Source organism: Sebastes fasciatus, chromosome 3 (assembly GCF_043250625.1).
Source record: "Sebastes fasciatus isolate fSebFas1 chromosome 3, fSebFas1.pri, whole genome shotgun sequence".
NCBI lineage: Eukaryota > Metazoa > Chordata > Actinopteri > Perciformes > Sebastidae > Sebastes > Sebastes fasciatus.
In genome coordinates, this window is record NC_133797.1 from 18,029,904 (window position 1) to 18,053,381 (window position 23,478).

At 38.9% G+C, this 23,478-nt stretch overlaps 1 protein-coding gene across 1 annotated transcript in view; it reads right to left on the bottom strand.

Moving 5' to 3' along the window:
- Positions 1-13,901, bottom strand: part of LOC141764297 (ovochymase-2) — a 27,459-nt gene extending 13,558 nt beyond the window's left edge. Inside the window, exons 1-8 of the mRNA XM_074629379.1 lie at positions 13,648-13,901; positions 9,242-9,372; positions 7,468-7,561; positions 6,496-6,633; positions 6,168-6,265; positions 4,438-4,564; positions 3,769-3,969; positions 2,098-2,313 (exon numbers count right to left, since the gene is read on the bottom strand). Coding sequence (XP_074485480.1) covers positions 2,098-2,313; positions 3,769-3,969; positions 4,438-4,564; positions 6,168-6,265; positions 6,496-6,633; positions 7,468-7,561; positions 9,242-9,372; positions 13,648-13,798 — 1,156 coding nt within the window. The 5' untranslated portion in view covers positions 13,799-13,901. The remainder of the gene's footprint in view (positions 1-2,097; positions 2,314-3,768; positions 3,970-4,437; positions 4,565-6,167; positions 6,266-6,495; positions 6,634-7,467; positions 7,562-9,241; positions 9,373-13,647) is intronic.
- Positions 13,902-23,478: the final 9,577 nt, after the last annotated feature.

The following is a 23,478-nucleotide window of genomic DNA, read 5'->3' on the forward strand; positions in this document are numbered from 1 at the left end:
GAAACACTAACAAATGAAGGTGTCTGTGAGTGCGACTTCATCAACTGAACACAAAATTTGGTGAAAAACACAGTTCCCACCAAGAGCCTCTATGAACACAAAAGATAGCACGAACCGGTAGCGTTTCTTGCAGACATTTAATCAGGGCTGCAGCTAACGTTTCTTTTCATTGTCGATTAAACTATTAGTTGTTTGGTCTATAAAATGTCAGAAAATGGTGAAAAATGTCGATCAGTGTTTCCCAAAGCCTGAGATGATGTCCTCAAATGTCTTGTTTTGTTCACATCTAAAAGATATTCAGTTTACTGTCATAGAGGATCAGGGCCAGCTCTAGCCTTTTTGGTGCCCTAGGCAAAGTTCGGATTTGGTGTTCAATGCCCCTGAAACCTATCCCTTTCCCCGTAAACACACAACACATATGAGACATCAAGATGGGTTTAAGACAAAAATTAAGATTTTTATTTTCATAAATAACTGCATTTATTATAATATAAATAAACAATTGGTCTCTGATATTGTTGGCTGAAAAGTGTTTAGTCAGTTTCACTACAATTTACACTTTTATTAACAAATAAGTGAGGCCGGTCAGATGAAAAAGTGCGAGGAAGAGAGTTCCAGGGGTATTTCTTATATTTCTTTCTTTTTTTATTTATTTGTTGCCTCAATACAGAAAATGAGTAAGGGTGCACACCCATTTTTTAATTATTAGTATTTTTTTTATTTTTTTTAGAGGGCAACCAGCGCCCTAGGTGACCTTCTATATGTAAATAAACCAGAAAATATTCACATTTAAGAAGCTGGAATCAGAGAATTTGTTCTTAAAAAATTACTTGAGCAAATTAGATTAAAAAGTTATTTATATAAATCAGTCACTATATCCTGACAGTAGTGCAGGAGATAGGTAATCTGAAAAAAAATCATGTGCCTCTGTGTCCTCCGGTGCTCCTAATGGCAGCTGAAAGATTTCACAGATCTGAGGAAGACAACCAATCAGAGCCGAGCTGGACCCTGCAGTCATCAATATTCTGTTACTGTAATGCCTATTTCTCGCCTCAAATGTTTTCAGAAATTGGTGATTGGCCAAAGTCTCCTGTCACGGGCTAGATTTTTAAAGTCAGAAAACAGAGCCATGAGGAGGTGCAGAAGTCTAGTTATCTCTCAGAACACTTGAATTACAATATGCTGAAAGGTTACTATGGAATTCGTGCCCAATGATGCCAAAAACTTGTTGCCTACTGAAGCTATAAACCAACGAATCAATTATGAAAATAGTTGGCGATTAATTAATAGTTGACGACTAATCGATTAATTGATAAATGGCTGCAGCTCCACATTTAATGCTATTAAAATGCAAGATGGTGTTTATTTGTGCAGCTAAATCAACTTCTTAGCTGCCACTATAAGTTGCTGGTCATACCAGACTAAATAAGGCTCTAGTGTATTGATATGAACTATGATGCATTTCATTGCTTGTTGTGAATTTAAGTTTTCATTTGCAAAAGCAATATTGATCTTAGTTGAGGGATCTTTGAAGCTAATGGTTTTTCAGATTTCAAAACAGATCCTTAGCTGCTTTTCGTTTCTCTCTGCTTTCCGCATATGAACACAAACCTCCTGAAATAACAGGATGCATCATCATCTACTGTATCTGTGTGTGCTTGTATCTCAGCGCTTTAGTCCTTGAGAACTCAGCAGTAGATAAAGCTGTATCAGCCTCACTGCAGCCGCCGCAGTGAATAATGAGGAGAGGTAATTTATAGTTTGCTGGGCTCTTTGCGAAGAAGATCCTAATCAACAGATTTACAGCAGGGGGCAGATATGGAGCTATACACCAGAGTTGTTAGTCTGCAAGGTGCAACAAACACAAGTCAAAGTCTTCATATTTAACGGTTATATTCTAAGCAGAGGTATATTATCAGCTTGTCGGGTTGCTTGTTTGCTTTATAACCTTTAGTCCAAAGTGGCTGCTATTCAGGCTTCACAAGATACAGACATGGCCCAAAAAGCAAAGATTTCCTCAAAACAGTAAAAGGCACACAGATATGCAGAACAACAAACACATAAGTCTGTGTAATTAATGTAAAAGATATGGCTCACCCAATGTGCTGTATTTATCTGAGATGATCAGTTTGTCCTCCTTGCATTGTCCAGTCTCTCCTGTGATGGCCATCTCAGTGATCTGCAGTTTAACCAGGAATCCTCTGGGCACTGATATCTTCCAGGAGCTGTTCAGATGAGCAGGATATGGATTTGGGAAACCCAAGGACTGGACCACTCCTTTACGCCCTTGAAGGATTACTGGACCACCACCTCCTGCCCAATAACAGACAACAAACAGCTGTGTTTTTTGAGCTCCACTTAATTTATTCTCTTTCTTCTTTTTTTGTTTTAACTGATGAGGACCAGCTTGCTTTGATACAAAACTGCCCCATGAACACGTTCATTATGTAGTACCTTAATTAGCCACTGGAGAGAAGCACTCTGTCTGCCAATAGCTTTAGTACAGTGATGAATAGATAAACCTCGAGGGGGCTCTCCCCACTCCTACGCACAGAGCGACTTGCATTCATCCTTATTTGGTAGCTGTCACTCGATTAGAGCTGCAGGGAAAACTGCACTGGGAGGCATAAAGTTGAGTTATGTAAGGTCTGTCAACAAGCTCTCATTGGCCAGGAAACAACCCTCATAGATCATGTGAGCACATAATGATATGATAGTTTATTGTTTGTTTATTGTGTGTATTAAAGAGGACATATGCTCATTTTCAGGCGCACACTTGTATTTTGGATTTCTACTTGAACATGTTTACATGCTTTAATGCTCATACCGGCTGTGCTGCAGCACCTCTTTTCACCCTCTGTCTGTAACGCTCTGTTTAGGTCCGGACACACCAACCTGACATTAAAGAACTAGCGGCGAGGAAGGCCACCAGTTGCGTCGCCTCACGTCGCCTTTGTTTTGTCCAAAAAGTTGTACTCAAACACACCACAAAGACTACAGCCGATGGCCAACTACTATATACGTCCTGCGCCTACGTGAGAGGAAACAACTCTCGCAGGTAGTGGTAGCCTGTATTTGTCATTCAAAAAGGGAAACCGGAAGATCAAGGACTGCAGATATGCAAGCTGTTGTTATGATACGTACATAAAACAAAGCAGCGTCTGAATCAGTCTGCTCTGATTGGTCAACTCAACCAAACTCTTTGGACTTTGCCCCAGCTCCGCTCTAACTACCCTTGTTTGGCATGCCAAACTAGCCGCTAGGCAGGTGTTATGCAAATGTGTTACTTGGTGACATCACCACGTTACAGAAGAAAAGGCGGGACTTCAAGCACAGCGTTTCAGGCAGTTCAGGAGCAGTGTTCCTGTGGGGGAGAGTAACTCCCTTTGGCGTAGACTTTGGGCTTTGTAACTTTGCAGACTTTTTACATGCACAAAAAAACTATATAGCCCACTAAAGGAAAGGGAAAAAGCACAAAAGCATAATAGGTCCTCTGCAACTTTGAGGAAACTAAATAAATGAGGGTTGATATGGACAAGCTTTCTTAGGAAGCTTGTTCAGCAACAGATTGATGCTATTATTAGGTAGTGAGGCAATCAAATATATCTGATGTTGTATATTTCCACTGAAATCAAAATAGAGACATGCAGGGAAGGGTAGGTTGGCTGAAAAAATGTCAATTGAATCAAACTATGTCATTGAGTTATGAGCAAATATGGATGGTTTATTGTACAAGAGGGAAAATTAAAGTTTGAAGCGAATGCTTACCAGAAGTTGTGGGAGGGGTTTGGGTGGTGGGTCCGGGTGTGGTGGGTCTTTGGGTGGTGGTAGTAACAGGTGGAAGGCTGGACTTGGTGTAAGTTGCTCTGAATCCTTTAGACGTCAAAGTGTTGTCCGATTTGAAGCGGACCACCATTGTGTTGCTACTGGACTCCACTGGCTTTGGCATCTTCCCACCACAGAATTTATCTGTGATAGATTATATGTATGGAAGTGTTAAAAAGTGATTAACAATCTCAGAGGCTGGCGCAATAACAGCAACATCCCCAAATTTAAATTTAGACAAATGAATCAATGCTGCTTTAACAATCTGTGCAGTCTATGCAGTCTATACAGACATTCATTAAGTTTAAAATAGACTCCAGAACCATTGTACAACTTCTCAAACTTTTAATTGAGCTCATATTTTATTCATGGACCCACATAGTTGACATTGATAATGTTGAACAAAGGCCACAGTCCGTTCTGAATTTCTAACCCTTTGCCTTTTAATTGCCCACCCGGCTTTGACATAATCTGTACGGATGAAAATATTGTGGTATATTTTAAAACCCCTATTAATGTCATACATGCAAACACACATTTCTTTTGTCTCAGAAGCTTTTCCTGTTATAATTCCTCACTGCACACTGGAATCATGTATAAAGTCATGCTTACTGAGTGAAGAAGAGCCGGCCTCGTGACCATCGTAGACCTGAACAAAGTCTCCACAGACCTCAGGGACCAGGTCAAATGACGTAAATGTGAGTCGAACCCTCTCGCCTTCAGGCACCGTGATTCTCCACTGATCCAACATAGAAATAAAGCACACCAATCATTTACTGCATAGACAGATTTCCCCAAATAATCTCCCCTTTTAAACCTCATGGTTGCAACGTGAGGTGCAGTTTGACACACTCTCCCTCATAACTAATTTTATTACTGATTCTGCTCTTGTTTGGGCAGGTGGTGACCTGTCAGGCTAAAGCACAGCAAGATGAAATCATGATGACAGCCAAATGACACCATATGACTCCACGTCCAAACCCAGCGTGCAGACCCTGACATTAACGTTGACTGTGATTTAATTAGATGCATTAATCACAGATCAAGCTGTCAAGATGACTGTTGAGATTCACAGCTAATGGATATACTTTAAGATGCTCACTGAAATCTTTAGGCTTGTTTAGGACCACGTGCTAATCGTTACTAACACACTACGTTGTGGTAAATGTAATGTGGTATGGTATAATATTCTTAGTAATAAGTTGCAGTAAATTTGCACAATGAATGAACAACTCAATTCTCTATAAGAAAAAGAAAAAACCTCTGTAACTCATCTGTTTCTCTCTCCAAACAGATCCTCTTTTGTGATCAGTAGATTTAATTTGCGTTGATTTATAAGTGACAGCTGCTTAAACCTGAATTCACCTAATCAATGTACTTAAATAAAGGCACAATACAAATGTGAACAAAAAGGTAGCCCTTAAATAAGGGATAATGTACAGCGAGCCAGTCATTGTTGTGAAATAATCTATTATAATTTATTTATTTCACAACAAGAGTCCGACATCAGGACTTCGCCCATAGCAACGGTCTGTTATACATAGCAACAGTCTGCTATAAAGAAATAACAGACAGTAGATCGCTGTGATTGACCAATCAGAATTGAATATTCAACAAAGCTGTGTAAATTAAATTAAAAACACAACATTGCAACCTGAAACCACTCTCAAACTGATTGACTCAATCCAAAGACTAAGAGTAAGAGTTAAATCAAGTATGTTGTTGTGTTTTCACATACTGTAAATAAGGACAAACATATGATCAACTGATTTTCTGAAATACAATATTTTACACATTGCTGAAATTATTGACATTCATAGGAAGCTATAAATATATAAACCATATTTTTTTAGTCTGCTACCGTGTATACTTTATGTCTGTATATTAAAGGAACATTGTGTAACATTTAGCGGGATCTATTGGCAGACATGGAATATAATATTAATGAGTATGTTTTCTTTAGTGTATAATCACCTGAAAATATGAATCATTGTGTTTTTGTTACCTTAAAATGAGCTGTTTATATCTACATAGGGAGCGGGTCCTCTTCACGGAGCCTGCCACCCTGTTTCTACAGTAGCCCAGAGTGGACAAACCAGATTTGCATGAAAAACTATGTTTTTCCCTGTAGTGTCTCACATTAAAGAGAATAAATGTTCCTTGTCATGTATATTCTGAGTTAAATATTTATTTCCAGTCTGTCACTGAGTGCACACTGCGGTATGATGTACTACAACATCCTCTGATAAAGGTCAGCAGTGCTTCCTCAGATTAAAAAACAAAACAGCCATACCATAGCTGTCACATTTGCTTTTATTGTGTCTCATTGCTCATGTGGGTACCTGGTATAGTGCTCCATTCGGGTAGTTCTGCTCTGAGAAGCTGGGGGTCATCAGATCCCCCTGGTCACCTTGGAGGAAGCCACCAGCTCCGGCTATTTCTGTCAGCAGGGACGGAGAGCACTTTAGCTCCACAGACACCTCAAGGATACCCGCAATACACCCCATCCACCCCCATCTTTTTCATTTCCCGTCTCCTATCCCTCTCCTCATTTTCATTTCTATAACATTACCTTTCTAGGTCAATCATATACTGTAAGACAGTCACCCAACATTATGTCAGAGCCAAGGCAATTTTCTTGCTGAAATAGATTTCCACTCATCTTCTTACCTGGTGCCATCTCTGGAGCTACAGCTTTGTAATGAGCCTTGAATCCTTGGTCTGTTTTTCTCTCATTGGTGTCGAAGTACACCTTCAAGTGGTTTGTAAGTGACACCAGCTTCGGTTTGGTGTAGCCACAGTATCTACCTACAAATACCACACAAATTATGAAGAAAGAGACAGTACTGTTCTGCATCATCTGCAATGAAAAGAAGGGTTGATTTTCAAAACAGAATATCGCAAAAAGATCACAAGGCTTTTAATTTTGAGGCCAGACAGGTGGCCAGCGTGGAATCTGATTGGCCACCCTTGGTGTACCCCTACCAGAGTAAGAGGGTTATGGGTATTTGGCTTGTTAGTATCAAAACTTCTCTATGAACATTTATTGTTGGAAAGTCAATCAAACAACCACAAAGAGACGCAAAATGACAACAAAGAAATGCAAAACGACTTCAAAAACAGAAAATTACTACAAAGAGACACAGAACAACCACAAAGAGATGCAAAATGACCACATGAAATGCAAAATGACTGCAAAGAAACACAAACTACTAAAAAGAGACAGAAAATGACTACAATATGACACAAAACAACCACAAAGCAACACAAAATGACTACAAATGTGCCCCCTTTTTTGAATCTGGTCAATTTGCCTCTAAATAATAACAAGACAGGACACAAAATGGGAGATATGATATCAAAATTATTCCAGATGAACAGAAATCAAAGATGTCTGTGAACCGAGTACACTACTTTAAAGTGTGCAGTGGGCCAGCTGGACTGAGTTTGCCCATGGATGGATGGGCTGATGTGGGCATGACATCAAAGCTGCCACTGCAGGCTGAAAAAGCTGCTCTGTTTATGTGCATGTAAGTGTGCATCTATCTATCTATTTATTTATCTATATATCTGTCTATTTGTCTATCTATCTATCTATCTATCTATCTATCTATCTATCTATCGATATCTAAAGATTTGTACCAATGGTTCCCAGAGCGTCTCTCAGTGTGACGTGGTCTGACGTGCAGAGCTTGGTGTCCTCCAAAGCAAACTCCTCAAACCACAGTTGGATCACCTGCAACAGAAACATGCAGAAGGGTTTCATCTGTCTCTTTTCACTGTAAATCTGAGAAGTCGATGAAGAGAGACAGGGAAGGCGAGAGAGGCTAAAATACGAGTGTGTGCATGTGTACATACAGTATGTGAGCAAACTGTCTGTGTGAATATGTATGCACATGCATGTGTGTGCCTCTGTATGTCTATTTTATGTATGTTTTGCAAAAGGAAGATAGAGACAAAGAAACACAGAGAGAAGCAGCCACTGCATAAGGGAGGCAGTCATGCAAACAGAGGAAGAAGAAGAAGGATTTAGTTTTCTCCTGTGGGTGTGTGGAGGAGAGCTGAGGAGAATGAAGGAGACAAGGCAGCCATCTGTCCGTGACGCTGCCACTGCGTTCACCCCAGCTGTCCTCCACTGCTCGGCCTCACATAAGACACTTTCCCCAACAACAGTAACAAATTCTACTGAGTTATTTTGATCAGCATTGTTTTGTAAAGGAGAAATAAGACGAATGTGTCGAAGCTGGTTTTCAGGAGGAAATTATTTTGGGCCATTACAGAATAATCCCCTTCTTGTCCTCGACAAATATTTACAGTCAGTGTCAGCAGTTCATTTTACATTCTTACAGTTTTTCTCATTTGCTTTGGCTCAATTCTTAAATGAGAATTATTATTTTTAAAACAGCAAACTCAAATCTCTGAGCAATAAGTTTGTCGTTCACAACAGATTTCTTTCTCATTCATTCAAGCAAATTGCTCGTGTTTTGGCACATGTGCAAAAGAGTGAGTACAATAACCACTTGAACATGTCTTGCTGATCAAACCTGATGAGATGATTCTCAGTGAAATTGTCTTCACAACTTCTAAACATCCTTTCATCGTTTGAGCATCACATTCAATTATCAAAATCTGTCAGACATACATTTATATTCAATAAATATCTATGATGAGGAGGTACAATTTGTTTGTTTTTTTACTGAATTAATGAAGGTTTTTGTCATTGTTGCAGGGTTGTTGTTGTTTTTTTTGTCATGGATGTCATTTTGTGGCAACATTTCTGTTCTCTGTATATGAATTAACATGAAAGATCAAAAGAGAATTTTCTGTTTCCAGTACAGGTAACACGTTGCTACACATATAATTTTACTCTATACATACACATGTGCATATCCTTTTTCTGTGTATCTACTACAGTATTGACTTTTCCCATTAAACTTTGACCTACTGTTGAAATGGGAATCTAAAAAGCTCAGTGCGATACACAACAGCATTCAGCTAGACAAAACTGACACTCTTGTATATAACTCTAAGCAGTCAGTGTCAACCAAAAATATAAGACACATTTCCAGAGTTGACTCCCTTAAAAAACATCTAAACATTTTGACCAGTACGGCTCACACAATGACAAAACAACTTTTCATTTTGGTGACATCAGCCAACTTACTGACCCAATAACTAGGTTTTGAAACATAAATACAGTGTTTTGGGTGAGTTACTACCATTTGCAAACATGCAATAGAGTTGCGAGGTCCCGTCACACAGTTGTGATAATTGCATTTACAGTTTAGAGAATGTTAAGACTTTCAAAAAAATGAGCCAAAGCAAGTGAGAAAAACTGCAATGAAGGGTGTAAAGGGTACTGTAACTCTACAAAGTTCAATGATTGACGTTTGGAGGATTAGTGCTGATATGTCACCTTGTCAGGGTCCACAGTGATGTGCCAGGTGCAGCTCTTTCCATTGTCGTAGCTACTGGGGTAGTTAAAGCTGGTGAAGGTGCCTGACTCTCCAGACAGATCCTGAGGACCACCACACCCCGAGTCCGGCCCTGAAAATGTATGACAAAGGAGGACGATTGTGACTGTGTTATGTATTTTTAAATTATAGCAATTTACTGTAAACTCACAGCTTCTACCCTGCATGGAGTCCTATAGAGAAAAAACTCATAATGTTGATATTACTGTAGTTGCTGTTTACTCAGTGCCACCAGCTCAGATGCAGGCTACAATTTCTGTTTTGAATTTTATTTTATTTTATGGAAAAGTATGACGGCATATTAGGGCTATTGTTGGTAAAAAAAACATATATATATTATGGAGCTAAGGGAGGGGGTTAATATTCAGAGGAAAAACACAGAATGTGCAAGATTACAGTGGCAAATTTACTAGAAGAAAAAAATAATATTGTCTGGGATTATAAAGTCATACATTTGCAAAAAAAAAAACACTGAAATTCTCTGAGATATAAGTCACAAATGTACAAGAAAAAACTATTTTTTTTTGTCAAGGGACCACATTGCTTCCACTTTGCAAGGCTGGATCAACGTCATCATGCTGCCACTTACAGTGTATTATGCCTGCAGCGAATGACCTGATCAGATCATACTTTGCAATTGGATGTAGCAATAAGGAAATCCTTGTGATTTTAGCCCAGAATCAGCATATTATTATAAGCATCCTTTGAAAAGCTATTGCCGTGAATTGGGCCTATTCAGAAGAAAACAACATACTAATTATTTTTTCTCGTAAATTTGTGAGTTTTATCTCGTATTTACCACTTTAATCTCAGAAAATATCCCAGTTTCTTTTCTTGTACATTTACAACTTTAACTTTAATCTTTAATTATAATTTTTTTTGACCTACAATGGCCATATACAGTAGTTCCCACACTTTCTCATGTCAAGAACCCCTTAAGTGACACAAATTAGATGACAGCCCCCCATTTGTTAGATTTTGTCTCAGGGTCCCCCATCTGATAGGATTTTTGCTTTTAGAGATTTTATTACAGAAAGTGTAAGTGTGAAACCCATGGCCAAAATAGTCATACATTATGTCATTATGTTGCCTATGGATGGAATTATAGTAAAAAATAAATAAATAATTCCCCTTTTTTGCTGGGGACCCCCTGGAACCCCATCAACGACCCCTGGGGGTCCCCGGACCCCATTTGGAAAACCAATGGCCTAATATGTCGTCGTATAAAAGAGATGATTTTCTTGTAGCCTAAAAAGAAGACTAAGAGTCTACAGCCATGCAAGCGTCTCTATGAGACTGTATTTAGGTACAGTAGCCTAATAGGCTACCTACCTTTGTTCACTATCTGAGCTTAGCTTGCTAATTAGCGCCAAACACAAAGCGCAGCTGAGGCTGATGGGAATGTCATTAGTTTTGCAAATTTAAATTTGCATAACTAAAAACTGAATTTTGATTGATTATTATTATACAAACAACAACACCACTGCAGGTTAAGTGTTTACCAAGAAATTCTAATGACTAAAGAAACCACCTTATGGTATCTGCAGTGATAAATTCAAATCAATTGAGATGCCTTGGTAACAGCATTGATTATACAGCATGTCATCTCCCTTGTGGCTGGAGCAGCCATGATGTTTAGGAGTCTGGAGCTCAGCTGTGTTTAAAACAACAAACAACTGGAATACATTTAGTCATTTAGGAAGAACATAACTGTCAACATAATGATGTTATTGTTCTGCTTTGTTAAACAAGCTGACTTGTTTTAGGGGCAATGATCCTTTTAATGCATTTCATGAAGATAGAATGAATACATCACACAGACCAAGTGACAACAGCGTCCTCACTGCATGTCCTATTTGCTAACACGCGTGTCTCAAAGATTTTTATTCAGGTGTGCAGAAGACGCTGATGACTCGTAATGCTGAAAGCAAATTGGTTCAGCTGATATTCATTTCACCACTTTACTCTTGTCATCCAAACACAAACAATTCTCCCACTTCAATTTCCAAAGACCAAAAACAAGGCAGCAGAAATGTGTCTGCTCTCACAAAAGCATTTAACTCTGAAGGAGTCATAAGACCAGAACAAATAATGGGTTTCTTAAATGAAAAATGAAATTGGAAAGAGATGAAGGAGGAGAAGTGAAGGAGGAGGTACGACTTGCTGTCTTGTATTGATGCAGTGACACATGCATTACTATGAAATTACTGGTACAAGGGTCAGGTGAAAAATAGTAGCCTTGTAATAATACACTCTGCTCTGTATTTTAATTTCCTTTTCTTTAAAAAAAACAACAACATCTCACTGAGAAAATGCCAATAATGTCTTTATTTGTCCAAGATATTTGTAAGCTTTTTTTTACAGCTAGGAACAATCCTAACCCACATCAAATTACCACTAAATCTTCTCAAGTTGGCATGCTAAGATGATGATGTTAAGCATGTATAATGATTATACCATGCTCTCATCTTAGTTTAGTGTGTTAGCATGTTAACACTGGCTAATTATTAAAGGAACAATGTGTAATATTTCAGGGGATCTATTAGCAGAAATGGAATATTTCATTATTTCATTAGTGTATAATCACCTGAAACTAAGAATCGTTGTGTTTTCGTTATTTTAGAATGAGCCCTTCATATCTACATAGGGATTAGGTCCTCTTCACAGAGTCCGCCATGTTGCTCCACCATGTTTCTATAGTAGCCCAGAATGGACAAACCAAACACTGACTCTAGAGAGAGACTTTCAAGTTTTTATGTTACCTGAAGTCCACGTGGTAATGTGAGCTGCAGAGTGCAAAACCGTGGTATCGCCAGCTGCCGTCTGACCTCTAACCTCCATTGGCCTCTGACCGAGGCGAACAGCCACGGTTTTGCACTCGGCGGCTCACGTTACCTCAGTCTTAAGAAGGGAGGAGTGAGCGGAGGGGTACTCAGTTGGTTACAAACTGCAACCATATAAATAGATGCTGCCAAATCATGGGAATGTCATTAATTGAAGGTATTTGGTCATAAACCAAAGTACTGCAGAACTGGATATCTTGACCTGATGGGGGCGCTGAAGGACAACTTGGAGGATCACCACAGTCATTAGGATTAATCCTCTGGGGACGATGAAAATTGCATGGATCGCCACGATTAATTCTTGAGATATTTCAGTTTGGACCAAAGTGGTGGCGCTGGCATCATAGCCTACAACTATAAGACTTGAGTATACTCAAAACATTTTGTCAGATTGAAATCACATTTTCAACCACCGTTACTTTTTTTTATTGACAAATGGGATGCTACAAATATTTAAAATCATGTCGGTATTTGTAACAATTTTTTTTTGGTTAATTATTGCAATTCAACATTTCGGCAAATTAGTTCAATAATGATAAGGGCGACGCACTTCGACCACACAAGAACTGATAACTCTCTGTTGATGTTTAAATCACTGGCAGGTAGACATTTAGTCACCTGTAGGAGAGTTTTGAGGGAAAATTTCACCAATTTATAAAACAAATAAGATTTATCTCCATGTAGATCATCATTTATTGCCCAGTCAAGTTATGATGGATCACCTTCTGCAGCTTAATATAATCTACAGTGAAAAAACACTGACGGTTGAATTTGCCATCGATCAAAAAAGACTTCAGGTCCAATTTGACAAGTTGTTTTTCAGTGTTGCTGAGTCACTGATGTAGCGGCCTCAGGACGCTCTCACTTTAGACTCTTCACTGTTGCAGTCTTGTCTCGTATTTCCTCTCAGCTACTGAATGGTTCACTTCACTGTGTGTCTGGATACAGCGTCACTGAATCCTCTAATAATATAAACATGTTATTCTATTTCTTCTTGTAAAATGTTAACCTTTACTATAGTGTCATATATACTGTTTACCATTGACGGAGCATTTTGGCAGATTTTTCTTGGGCGCTCCCCACATAATCAGCTGTGCTGCTCATCCCACAAATGCATGATCCTTACAAGTTGGACATCATTGCGAAGGTAAATAAACAGGCTTTCCAACGATGTAAAATACAATGCAAATTAGCATTGTAACAACAGAGAAATAATCCACCAAACACAAGTTTCTGAACTTTGTTTTTCCAGTTTAGTTACCTTTTTACAGTCATGTTAAGGGTTATTGCTTATTTATTGTTATCTCATCTGAGTAGGACATATGCACTTAAAAGTAAGCAAACTTCAGAGATTTTAAGAGAGATTTTAAGACTATTGCAACATGTTTTATTTTTTTTAAAGATGTTTTTTGTTGGCATTTCTGCTTTATTTTGAAAGGGAATGACATGTAGTCAACTCTGGGCTGGACTCAAATACAATATGTTTTCTAAGTATACACACTCACCTTCTGCATGAGTAGAGGAGTCAGCTTTCTCAATGAAGTAGACGACCACCAGGCCGATGCAGGCGCCGGTCATGGCCACAAAGAGAAATATCAGACACTTTTCCAGGCCGCTCAAACCCCTGGACCGACGACGACCCTTCTCCTCGTCCATTTTTCCTCACAGCAGAGGAAGATGCACCAAACTGTGCACTTGTCCAACAATTCCCCAGCTTATGACCAACATTATCTGATCTCTGATAGCACAGATGAACATTGAGCTCCTTCAGATGTGGTATTATTGTAGAATTCCAGCCTGAGTTTGGCTGGATGTGAAGAGCCATAAATCACACCGTATCATAACGAGTTAATGAGTATTGATGCTGCTGCTATCTCAATCAGGAGGTCAACAGGATATCTTTCAAGGGAACTGATTGAAATGGAAAACAAACCTGTCACCTGCGGCACAGAAAAGCTGGTTTCAGATGTTTGATGTGATTATTTATTCACGAATCCTCGGAAATATGTCACAACATTTCAGTATTAAGAAAAGGTTTAGACGGTGAAGTCTACAGAAGGTGCTGAAGACATAAGGAGGTAGGTTCAGCTGGGGTGACAAAGGTGGACAGTAAAATTCAATATGTTTTTGTAATCACACTGCAGTTTGTAAATCAAGTGCTGGGTTTTTTATTCTTGGTGCTCACGAGCAGCGTTTTCTCCGCTGTAAGCAGCAAATTCATTATATTAAAAACTGATGACTGAATGTTTTATTTATAGCTCTTTCAGTGCATCAACACTCAGCATGAAATGTATTGATGGTCAACAGATTTAAATGAGCAAAAGGCCTTGACCAGAGTTACACTGAGTTTATGTCCTCAGTGTTTTTCGTTTTTATTTTTTTGTGAATTTGTGGGTTTAGGCAACCTGGGATTAACATTTTTCAATGAAAAACTTACAGATGGTGGATAAGCTGCGATGATTAATCGATTAGTTGTCATCTATTAAATCAATCAACAACTATTTTGATAATCGATTAATCAGTTTTAGTCATTTTTAAGAAAAAAAGTCTTCTTAATTGTGAATATTTTCTGGTTTCTTTACTCCTCTATGACAGTAAACTGAATATCTTTGAGTTGTGGACAAAACAAGACATGTGAGGACGTCATCTTGGGCTTTGGGAAACACTGATTGACATTTTATCACCATTTTCTGACATTTTATAGACCAAACAACTAATCGATTAATCGAGAAAATATTCAACAGATCAATCGACAATGAACATAATTGTTAGTTGCAGCCCTACTAGTGAGTATTTTATAAGCTGATTGCAGTATGTTTAGACTAAATGTTTAAATTGTACTGCTTTCTGGACAACAAAACAATAAATTAATGAAGGATTCATCATTTCTTCCCCCAAAACTTTAACCTGGACAATCTGGCAGTGTGGAGAAGGCTTTAAAACACCATTTATCAATCAATCCAACAATCAATCAGTGGGTGCTGTGTGGTGCTGAGCAGGTAGTGTACGGTGGGTTTTTAGAGCTTTTTCACTGAAAACAGCTGAATGCGAGCAGTGAGAGTGAACCAAAAGTAAAGTTGTGGGCCAGACAGCTAAACAATCAGCTGAAACTCACTAGATGGTGTATTATTACATTGTATTCATTATCCATTTTTATTAAAAAATTAATTAAAATGTTTTAAAAAAACAAGTAAGAGTTTTGAAATAAATGCAAAACTGAAAGGTAACCAATGTAAGGACTTTATTATTTATTTAGACTTTTAAACCAGTGGGCAACCTCCAGGTCTGAGGGTCTGAGAAGTGAAGCCAATGCTGAAGTGCCTTAAACTTGCATTCTTTCTAATAGCCAGCAGGGGGCGACTCCTCTGGTTGCAAAAAGAAGTCTGATTGTATAGAAGTCTGTGAGAAAATGACCCTACTTCTCACTTGATTTATTACCTCAGTAAACACTGTAAACATGAGCTTATGGTCTTAATCACTAGTTTCAAGTCTTTTTCAATACAGCATGATGTTCATTTAGTAAATTATGGTCCCATTTATAGTCAAATAGACCATAAAGCAGGGTATGCTTTAGGGTGTGGCTAACTTGTGGTTGACAGGTCGCTACCACGGTGTTGTCCGGTCTGGGAGTTGTCCATGTTTTCATCTTACAATGTTAACTCTTTCACAGCGTGTTTTCAGTTCATGGAAGTTAATTATAATCTTTTTGGTCGCTTAAAAATGTCTTATTCAGCGTTCGTTGCTCCACTTTTCACTCTCAGCCATCTCTCAGTTCTGGTTGCCAAAAATCAAGATGACTACGGCCAAAATGCCGAACTAGAGGCTTCAAAGCGTGAAGTCCAAAAACCAATGGATGATGTCACGGTGACTACGTTCACTTCTTATATACAATCTATGATTAAAATAGGGAAATACATTTGACAGAAAGTATAAAAAATATGACTAACAGTCCAAATCATAACTGTTATTTCGATCCAAAGTGTTTCTTTCACGGACATAAAAGAGTTAATTTCTCTGTCTGTCCAGGTAAAAAAAAAAGGAGGATTAAATTCCTTTTCAGCGTTGCAGACAATGCAGAGTAACATCAGCAGTGTTGCAATAAAAGCACCGAGGTCAGAGGTAATGAGTTTCACAGGGAGGATCTTCTTCTTGGGCTCAATCTCCATACAAAGACGCTTGATTGGGTTTTATCAGACTCACTTTGGGTAAATTGGAATCTGAAGCAGCAATCTGTCCGTTTTCCCCTTTAACACTTCACGTTCCTCTAAAGACTTTACTTCCATTTCCTCTCTGTGACAAAAGGCAGTGATGAAACAAAAGCAGCTTATCTCTCCGTGGAGACACCGAAGATGACGGAAGAAATCATTCTTTAGGTAGAAACCTACTATTGAAGTCAATAGCTACAGTATATTGATATAAGTATGTATTCGTATGTCTTTCTTTTCTCTTTCTCGCAGTGTTTCACCTTTACCATTGTTCAGTTTGTTTTGGATCTTCTCGCTCCAGCAGGGGACCTTATGATTTATGGGCACATCTGTCAGCCATAATAAAGCAGTCTCTAATGAAGCCAGGGAAGGTGACCTTTGTGTATATATGTGTGTGTGGGTGTATGCGTCTTTCAAACGTGCATCTTGTGCGCATGCGTGCTCTGTTATAAAGGTTATGAGGTCATGTGTGTGAGCTGAATGGTAAGCAATCAATGATGAGCTATAAAATGCTGGATACATGTACAGTGCAGTATGTATGAGATAACAGAGAGAGGAGGGAGAGACAAAACAGTCAATGTTTGGGGAAACAAAATTAGTATGCCGCAGAAAACTGGAATTGTTTGAAGAAAGACTCACAGAGCCAAACGCTGCACTACAAACAAATGTAGGCCACATATTCCACTGGGAACGTAGCGGCCATCAGCAGGACGAGCCTCACTTCCAGCTATCTGATACAATGCAAGGATAAATAAGGGGGAGAGGAGCAGAAGCAGACCGTTTTATGGGAAATATTCTGCAGAGCGGAGGCCAGCAGAAGCTTTAATCACCTCACTGTCACTGGCTTCATAATGATATCATCGTCAAAGAGAGGAAGGACGCAGAGAAATGGAGGCTGGGAGAGAAAACGGGGAGTCGGGAGTTGAAAGGGGGAAGGCACAGTGAGAGAAAGAGAGCACAGAAGATGAAAAACGATTGTGGAAAAAGCAGCACAGAAATAGTTGAAAATGGATACATTCAAAGCTTCCACCAGTCAGCAGTTAAATCTCCAGAGAACTTTTAGTAATGCAGAATTAAATGGCGACACTATGATCGCCAGCCACCCCTAATTACCCACTCCACAATCTCAAAAATATGATCTGTAAATAGTAATTAACGCTCATTCCCATGATACAAGTGTGTCTAATATTGCCACAAATGATCTGTGAGTGGTAGATTTGATGGCATCTGTCCAAGTGCTGGAGCATCTGCAGGGTTTCTATAAGGGTTCCTATATGGGCTGAAGAAGCTAATGTGTTTATGGAGCTAACTGGGTCACTGCGAGCAGATCTCAAATCCCTACACCAGGACAGCAACTTATCTGTGGGACTTCAATTATAGCTCAAAAATGTTGCAGCTGCCCTGAATTCCCCCCAGAATCCGAGGATGCTATTACCGAGTTACACATGGTGTAAGTGTGTTTACACTTGTGGCAGTGACATTCAAATACAGTAGGACTAAGTCAGGCCAAGATAGCATCCACTCAAGAATACCTAAAAGTAGCCTCAAACACAAAGATCTTTAGATTATTATTATTAATCATCCAACTGTAGATGAACCTCTGCAGGTCAATTTATTTGACCTTTAATGATAATGTGTACATATTATCAATTAGATTAAATCTAACGATGCTCAACCTTATAAATGCATATAGGACAAGAATGCATGATTTCTTTTTTTATAAATAACAACACTACATCTACGCCTTGCACTGCAGTCTCCACAGTCTGCTTGCCTAGCGTACTACAGTAGTATCATTAGTTTCAGTATCTCAGCGTCAGTCAGTGGAGGCCCTTGGGCTGTAACAGGAGGGGTACCGCCGCCTCTCGCCGACTATCAGTCTTTAATTTTAGCTTCTGACACAGCCTGGGAGTTTCCTTGTTAAGTGGTAACACTTGAGAGATTATTATTTCACTCCCAAGCTGCGTATTAGTGCTGAACTGTCACTTCTGTCATGTTTCAAAGATAATTCATTTAAAAAGTTTCTAACAGCACATTGTTAAAGGTTATACGTTATGCGCTTTAATACAAAGAAAATATGAATTACCAAATGGAAACATGACTCAGTGTTAAGTTGTGACAGATGTATTATGCAATTATTCATTATCACTAATATTCGCATATCAGAGAAAATATAGAGCATTAATGGTGAGGTGGAGCTAAAGGGGAGCACTGCATGATCACTTCTTTTAAGAACATTGAGGCCAAACAAAACAGAAAATTATTAGATTGGCACTGAAGTGAAAATGTACATTTCTGTACTTTTATTTTTATTTTTTTAAAGACATTTTTATTTGTTTTATGGCATTTCAGCTCTGAAGGATAAAGCTGATAATAAGCTATATTTTTCTTTTGTTATCAAATCCCATGAAAACATCAAAGTGAATTGACCCTAATAACCATAGACAAAGCCTGATAAATCTCATTCCTCTGGGCAACAGACCTACATTGTTGTTGGAAAACAATTAAAAATGTTCCTTCATTATGATATACAGTACATGTAGTTTATTTTGAGTCAACACCATCCTGTCGCTGTAAATACTCACTAGTGCAGTAAATGTGTATCCACGGTTTTAAAACAAGTCCCAAGTAAATGTACTATTTATTCCTGTTTGCCGAAAACAACAGTGCCCAGTTGTTTTCGGACATTACTGAGCATTTTAGAAGAATTAAACTATATATTTGTGACCCTTTTTAAAATATGTATGTCTTCAGTAGCCTGGACTAATGTGCTTGAGACAGAGTAGGGAAGTAAGAAAGCGTTAGAGCGATAATTGGACATTTTTGGAAATACGCTTATCTACTTTTTTTGTGCAGAGTTAGATGTGAACCAGCACCTGGTTAGCTTAGCATAAAGACTGGAAACAAGGGGAAACAGCTATCCTGGCTTTATCTGAACAAATGACAAAACAAAGTCTGTTTTATTTAACAAACAATATATAACATGTGGAGTTTTGGAGGTGCTGATAGGTGGATTTTGTTACTTTTGGACAGAGCCAGGCTAGCTGTTTCCCCCGTTTCCAGTCGTTATGCTAAGCTAAGCTAACTGGCTGCTATAGCTGAAGGTACAGATATGAATGTGCACGGGACGGCGTATAAATAGCATGACATACACGAACATGCTGCAGGTCACGAGGACGCATTTTAGGCTTTTTGCGTGTCATTTCTATGCCACGCAACAAAACTACGATAATGTCTGCAGTTAGGTTTAGGCAACAAAACCACTTAGTTAGGTGTTTAAGAAAAACATCATGGTAGGGCTTAAAATAAGTATGAAACTAAGTCAAATAGTACGGAAACCACGTAACATAAGTATGGGAAACACGTCAGAAACGTCACTGAAAAACACGTGACAAACGTCACTAACGTAGCTTACAAAACAAAACAACGGTCTCGAATACCAGTCTACTGCTTGAAAAATCCTGTGTTTGACCATTGCTTACGCGGTCAGTTCGGGAACAGACTACATGGCGTACAAATGACACGCCAAAAGCAAGAAAGGCGTTCTCATTGCACACTAAATGCCTTGTGCATTATCGTGTCCTTTATACACCTTTTCCTGCGAACAGGCTGCATCTAACTCTCCACCAGAAAACAAATAAGCATATTTCCAAAAATGTGGAACTATTCTTTCAAGCGAAGGACTACCGTACTGTTGGTTTTGGTCTTCACAGGATTTGTTGACAATTATAAAAATATAGAACAACACCAGCCTTGTCCTTTAATGTTTTGACGGTTGACAGGCCAGATTCAAACCCAGTGTGTGCCTTATGTACCATTGGATCAACAGTATGCTCCACTGCTGAATATTTCTTCCCATATAAGACTATATAGTGCAGCTATGTGCCCAAGGCATGTGTTAATTAAAATACCCATGGAGGGCATGGAGCACACAGCTAGAGGTGAATATTGGAAGCAAGTTGAAGCTGTCCTCTGGTTACTCTAGCAGTGGGTGGTATATGTATGTCCATGTGCCTTTGAAATCCCTCTCCATGTTCCCTGTCATTGGAATAAATCTCCCTCTGTGCTAACCACAGCCTGTGGCCGAATCTAATCAGCACTTCCAAATGGGAAGCAGACATAACGGCACAGTGAGTAGGGGGGTTATTAAAGATTGAAACAGAAGCTAATTAAAACTAGGGTGAAAGAATTAAGGCTGGTGACCGGGCACACAGAAAGGGACAAAGTCGATGTGTAAAGGAGAAACTGACCTTGACTGGAACAGAGACATTAATCTACCTGGGGCTGAATTTATTTAACGTGACTCCGCGGATTAGTGATGTCAGTTTTTCATCCTCCCATCAGCTCTGTAGGATAAGACTTGTATTAAATAAGAGCATGTAAAGAGGTCATGGAGGTCACAGAAACATTCGCAGCCTCTTACACAAATCTGCGCAGGTAGGATGAAACAGATATAAGTACAACTTCATAGCTGTGTCCTCTGATCCTGCTGGATAAAAGGCTTAAAGATTAGGAGCTTCAGTCTGCGTTGCTCTTTATAGGTTGTGACAGAGACTGCGAGTATAGAGGACTTTTTTCCTCCCTGCTATCATCCTGATATTAACAGGAAGTGACACGCTTGTTAAGACAATAACAGCAGTCGCCTGAAATCAGCGGTTCACCGGTCAGGACAGTAAATTCACACTGAAAGGAAGTGTTCACCGCCAAAGAGCAGTTCTCTGGAAATATTCCTCTCAGTATGAAGTGTTTTAGTCAAAGCAAAGCCTTTTGAAAACAATCTTATTACATTAAAATGTTATTATCATGTTACAATGAAGTCTGGAAATCACATGAACGTTTTAAGGCATAACTCAGAAGACCTACAATTAACCTGGAAACTCTAATTACATTAGATGAGCAGACAATCTCACACTGAGATTCTGTAGAATTACATTTGGCGCTCAGTATCGCGTCTAAGGCTGCAACTAACAATCATTTTCATTATCCTCATTATTATTATTCATTAATCTGCAGTTTTTTTTTTTTTTAATGAATCGATTAATTGTTTTGAGTATACAACATCAGATAACAGTAAAAAATACCCATCACTATTTCCTATAGAGCCCAATTTGATGTCAACAGTCAAAAACTCCCAAATATTCAATTTACAATCATATAAGACAATGAAAGGCAACAAATCCTCACATGGTCTAAATAATTAACTGATTATCAAAATAGTTACCAATTACTGTTAATCGATTAATCGTTGCATGCTTCAAAATGCATCTACTGATTTGCTTTGTCAACTTCCAAACACTATAAAAGGAGCAGGATGACTAAATCTAATCATAACTAACAGAACAAAACTAATTTAATGGCAGTTATTTCTATTTTACACAAACATTTTCCAAATATATATAATGTTTCCAAGGATCTGTCTGTGGCCCTAATATTATTAATTGCCTCTATCCTAAAACCAAAGTTGATTAGGAATTTATTCTGAGCTGTCTTTCTCAGGTTTCTAAACCCTTCTTTAAAACTTAAAGCCCCGATACACCTCCACACACTTACAGGTGTTTTCACTTACAGTATATTGCCTGATTAGACGTCTTCTCAGGACTGTGTGTGTGAACACGGGCTTGAGTATATACATTTCCAGCACAGTTCCACCCAGTTTCAACCTGACTGGAGGATTTATGGTGCGTTCACGTCATATGGGATGGTAGAGAGGGACAATATTCTCATTTTAATGACTTGTGAGTGTCAACTTATAGGGGACATATCATGCTCATTTCCAGGTTCATACTTGCATTTTGGGTTTCTACTAGAACATGTTTACATGCTTTAATGTTAAAACACATTATTTTTCTCATATTGTCTGTTTGAATATACCTGTATTCACCCTCTGTCTGAAATGCTGTCTCTTTAAGACCCCCTCCTGAAAAAGCCCAGTCTGCTGCAAAGGTAGTTCTCAAGCTGTGGTCTGTATATTCTAATGAGCCTGCATGTGACATAGGAAGGGGAGCCAAATCTGAATGGCTTGTTGAATCGCATGTTTTCTGATCTATAGGCAGCCCACAAAAAACTGACTGGGTTGTCTTATTTCACAGTTTGTGGGTTGGTAGGCACTCCAGATGTATGTGCACATCATCAAAAGTGAGTTTTTCATGGTATTTTCAGGTGCATGCTTGTATTTTTACTTTCTACTAGAACATGTTTCATGATTGGTTAGCTGGCCCACTCTGTTGTGATTGGTCAACAGAACCAACTCTTCGTACTTCGCTTCGGCTCTGCTCTAACTAGCTTTGCTTGAGGGCGTGCCAAACTAGCCGCTAGGCAGGTATTATGCAAATGTGTTACTTGGTGACATCACCTCGTTACAGAAGAAAAGGCGGGACTTCCATCAAGTCATTTCAGGCAGTTCAGGAGCAATGATTCTGTGGGGGAGAGTAACTCCCTTTGGTGTGGACTTGGGCTTTGTAACTTTGCAGACCTTTTACATGCACAAAAAACTATATATCACACTAAAGGAAAGGGAAAAAGCACAAAAGCATAATAGGACATCTTTAAAAATACTGTGCATTGACAATACAACACTATATCCGTTAAATGTGGCTTTGATTACATTGAACTGAGATCGACTTTGGCTGACATGAGGCGTCCATGTTTGTTTGGTTTTCAGGCGCTTCTGTATTACTAAGTGCCAAGTTAGCACTCAGTTCTTCATTACTGACAATACAATACACAATGGGCAATAGACAATTTCTTCTGTTCAATGCAGATAAAACTAACGTCTCTCCTACGACACACACTCTAAATGATCTGCTCAAAATCTCATCTTCCATTCAGACTTACACCACAACGAGGAAATGCCCACAACAGCACATCTTGTTCTTAGAAATATCCCCAAGACAGTGTCCCTCCTGTCCTTCACTGACCTATAAAACTGTTTTACAGAAATGCCCTGAGTTTTCTCTGGCTGACTGAACCCTGTACTTGTAAATCTTCTGGTCACACAAAACTAAGCAAAGCTAACTGGTGGATTCATGTAAAAGCTTGCTCTTCTGTCTAGGCCCACATGCAGACTTTGAGGTTTTAATCTCTCTGTAAATCAAAAGAAAAGCGTTGGAAGCTAACTAGCCTCTGAACAAA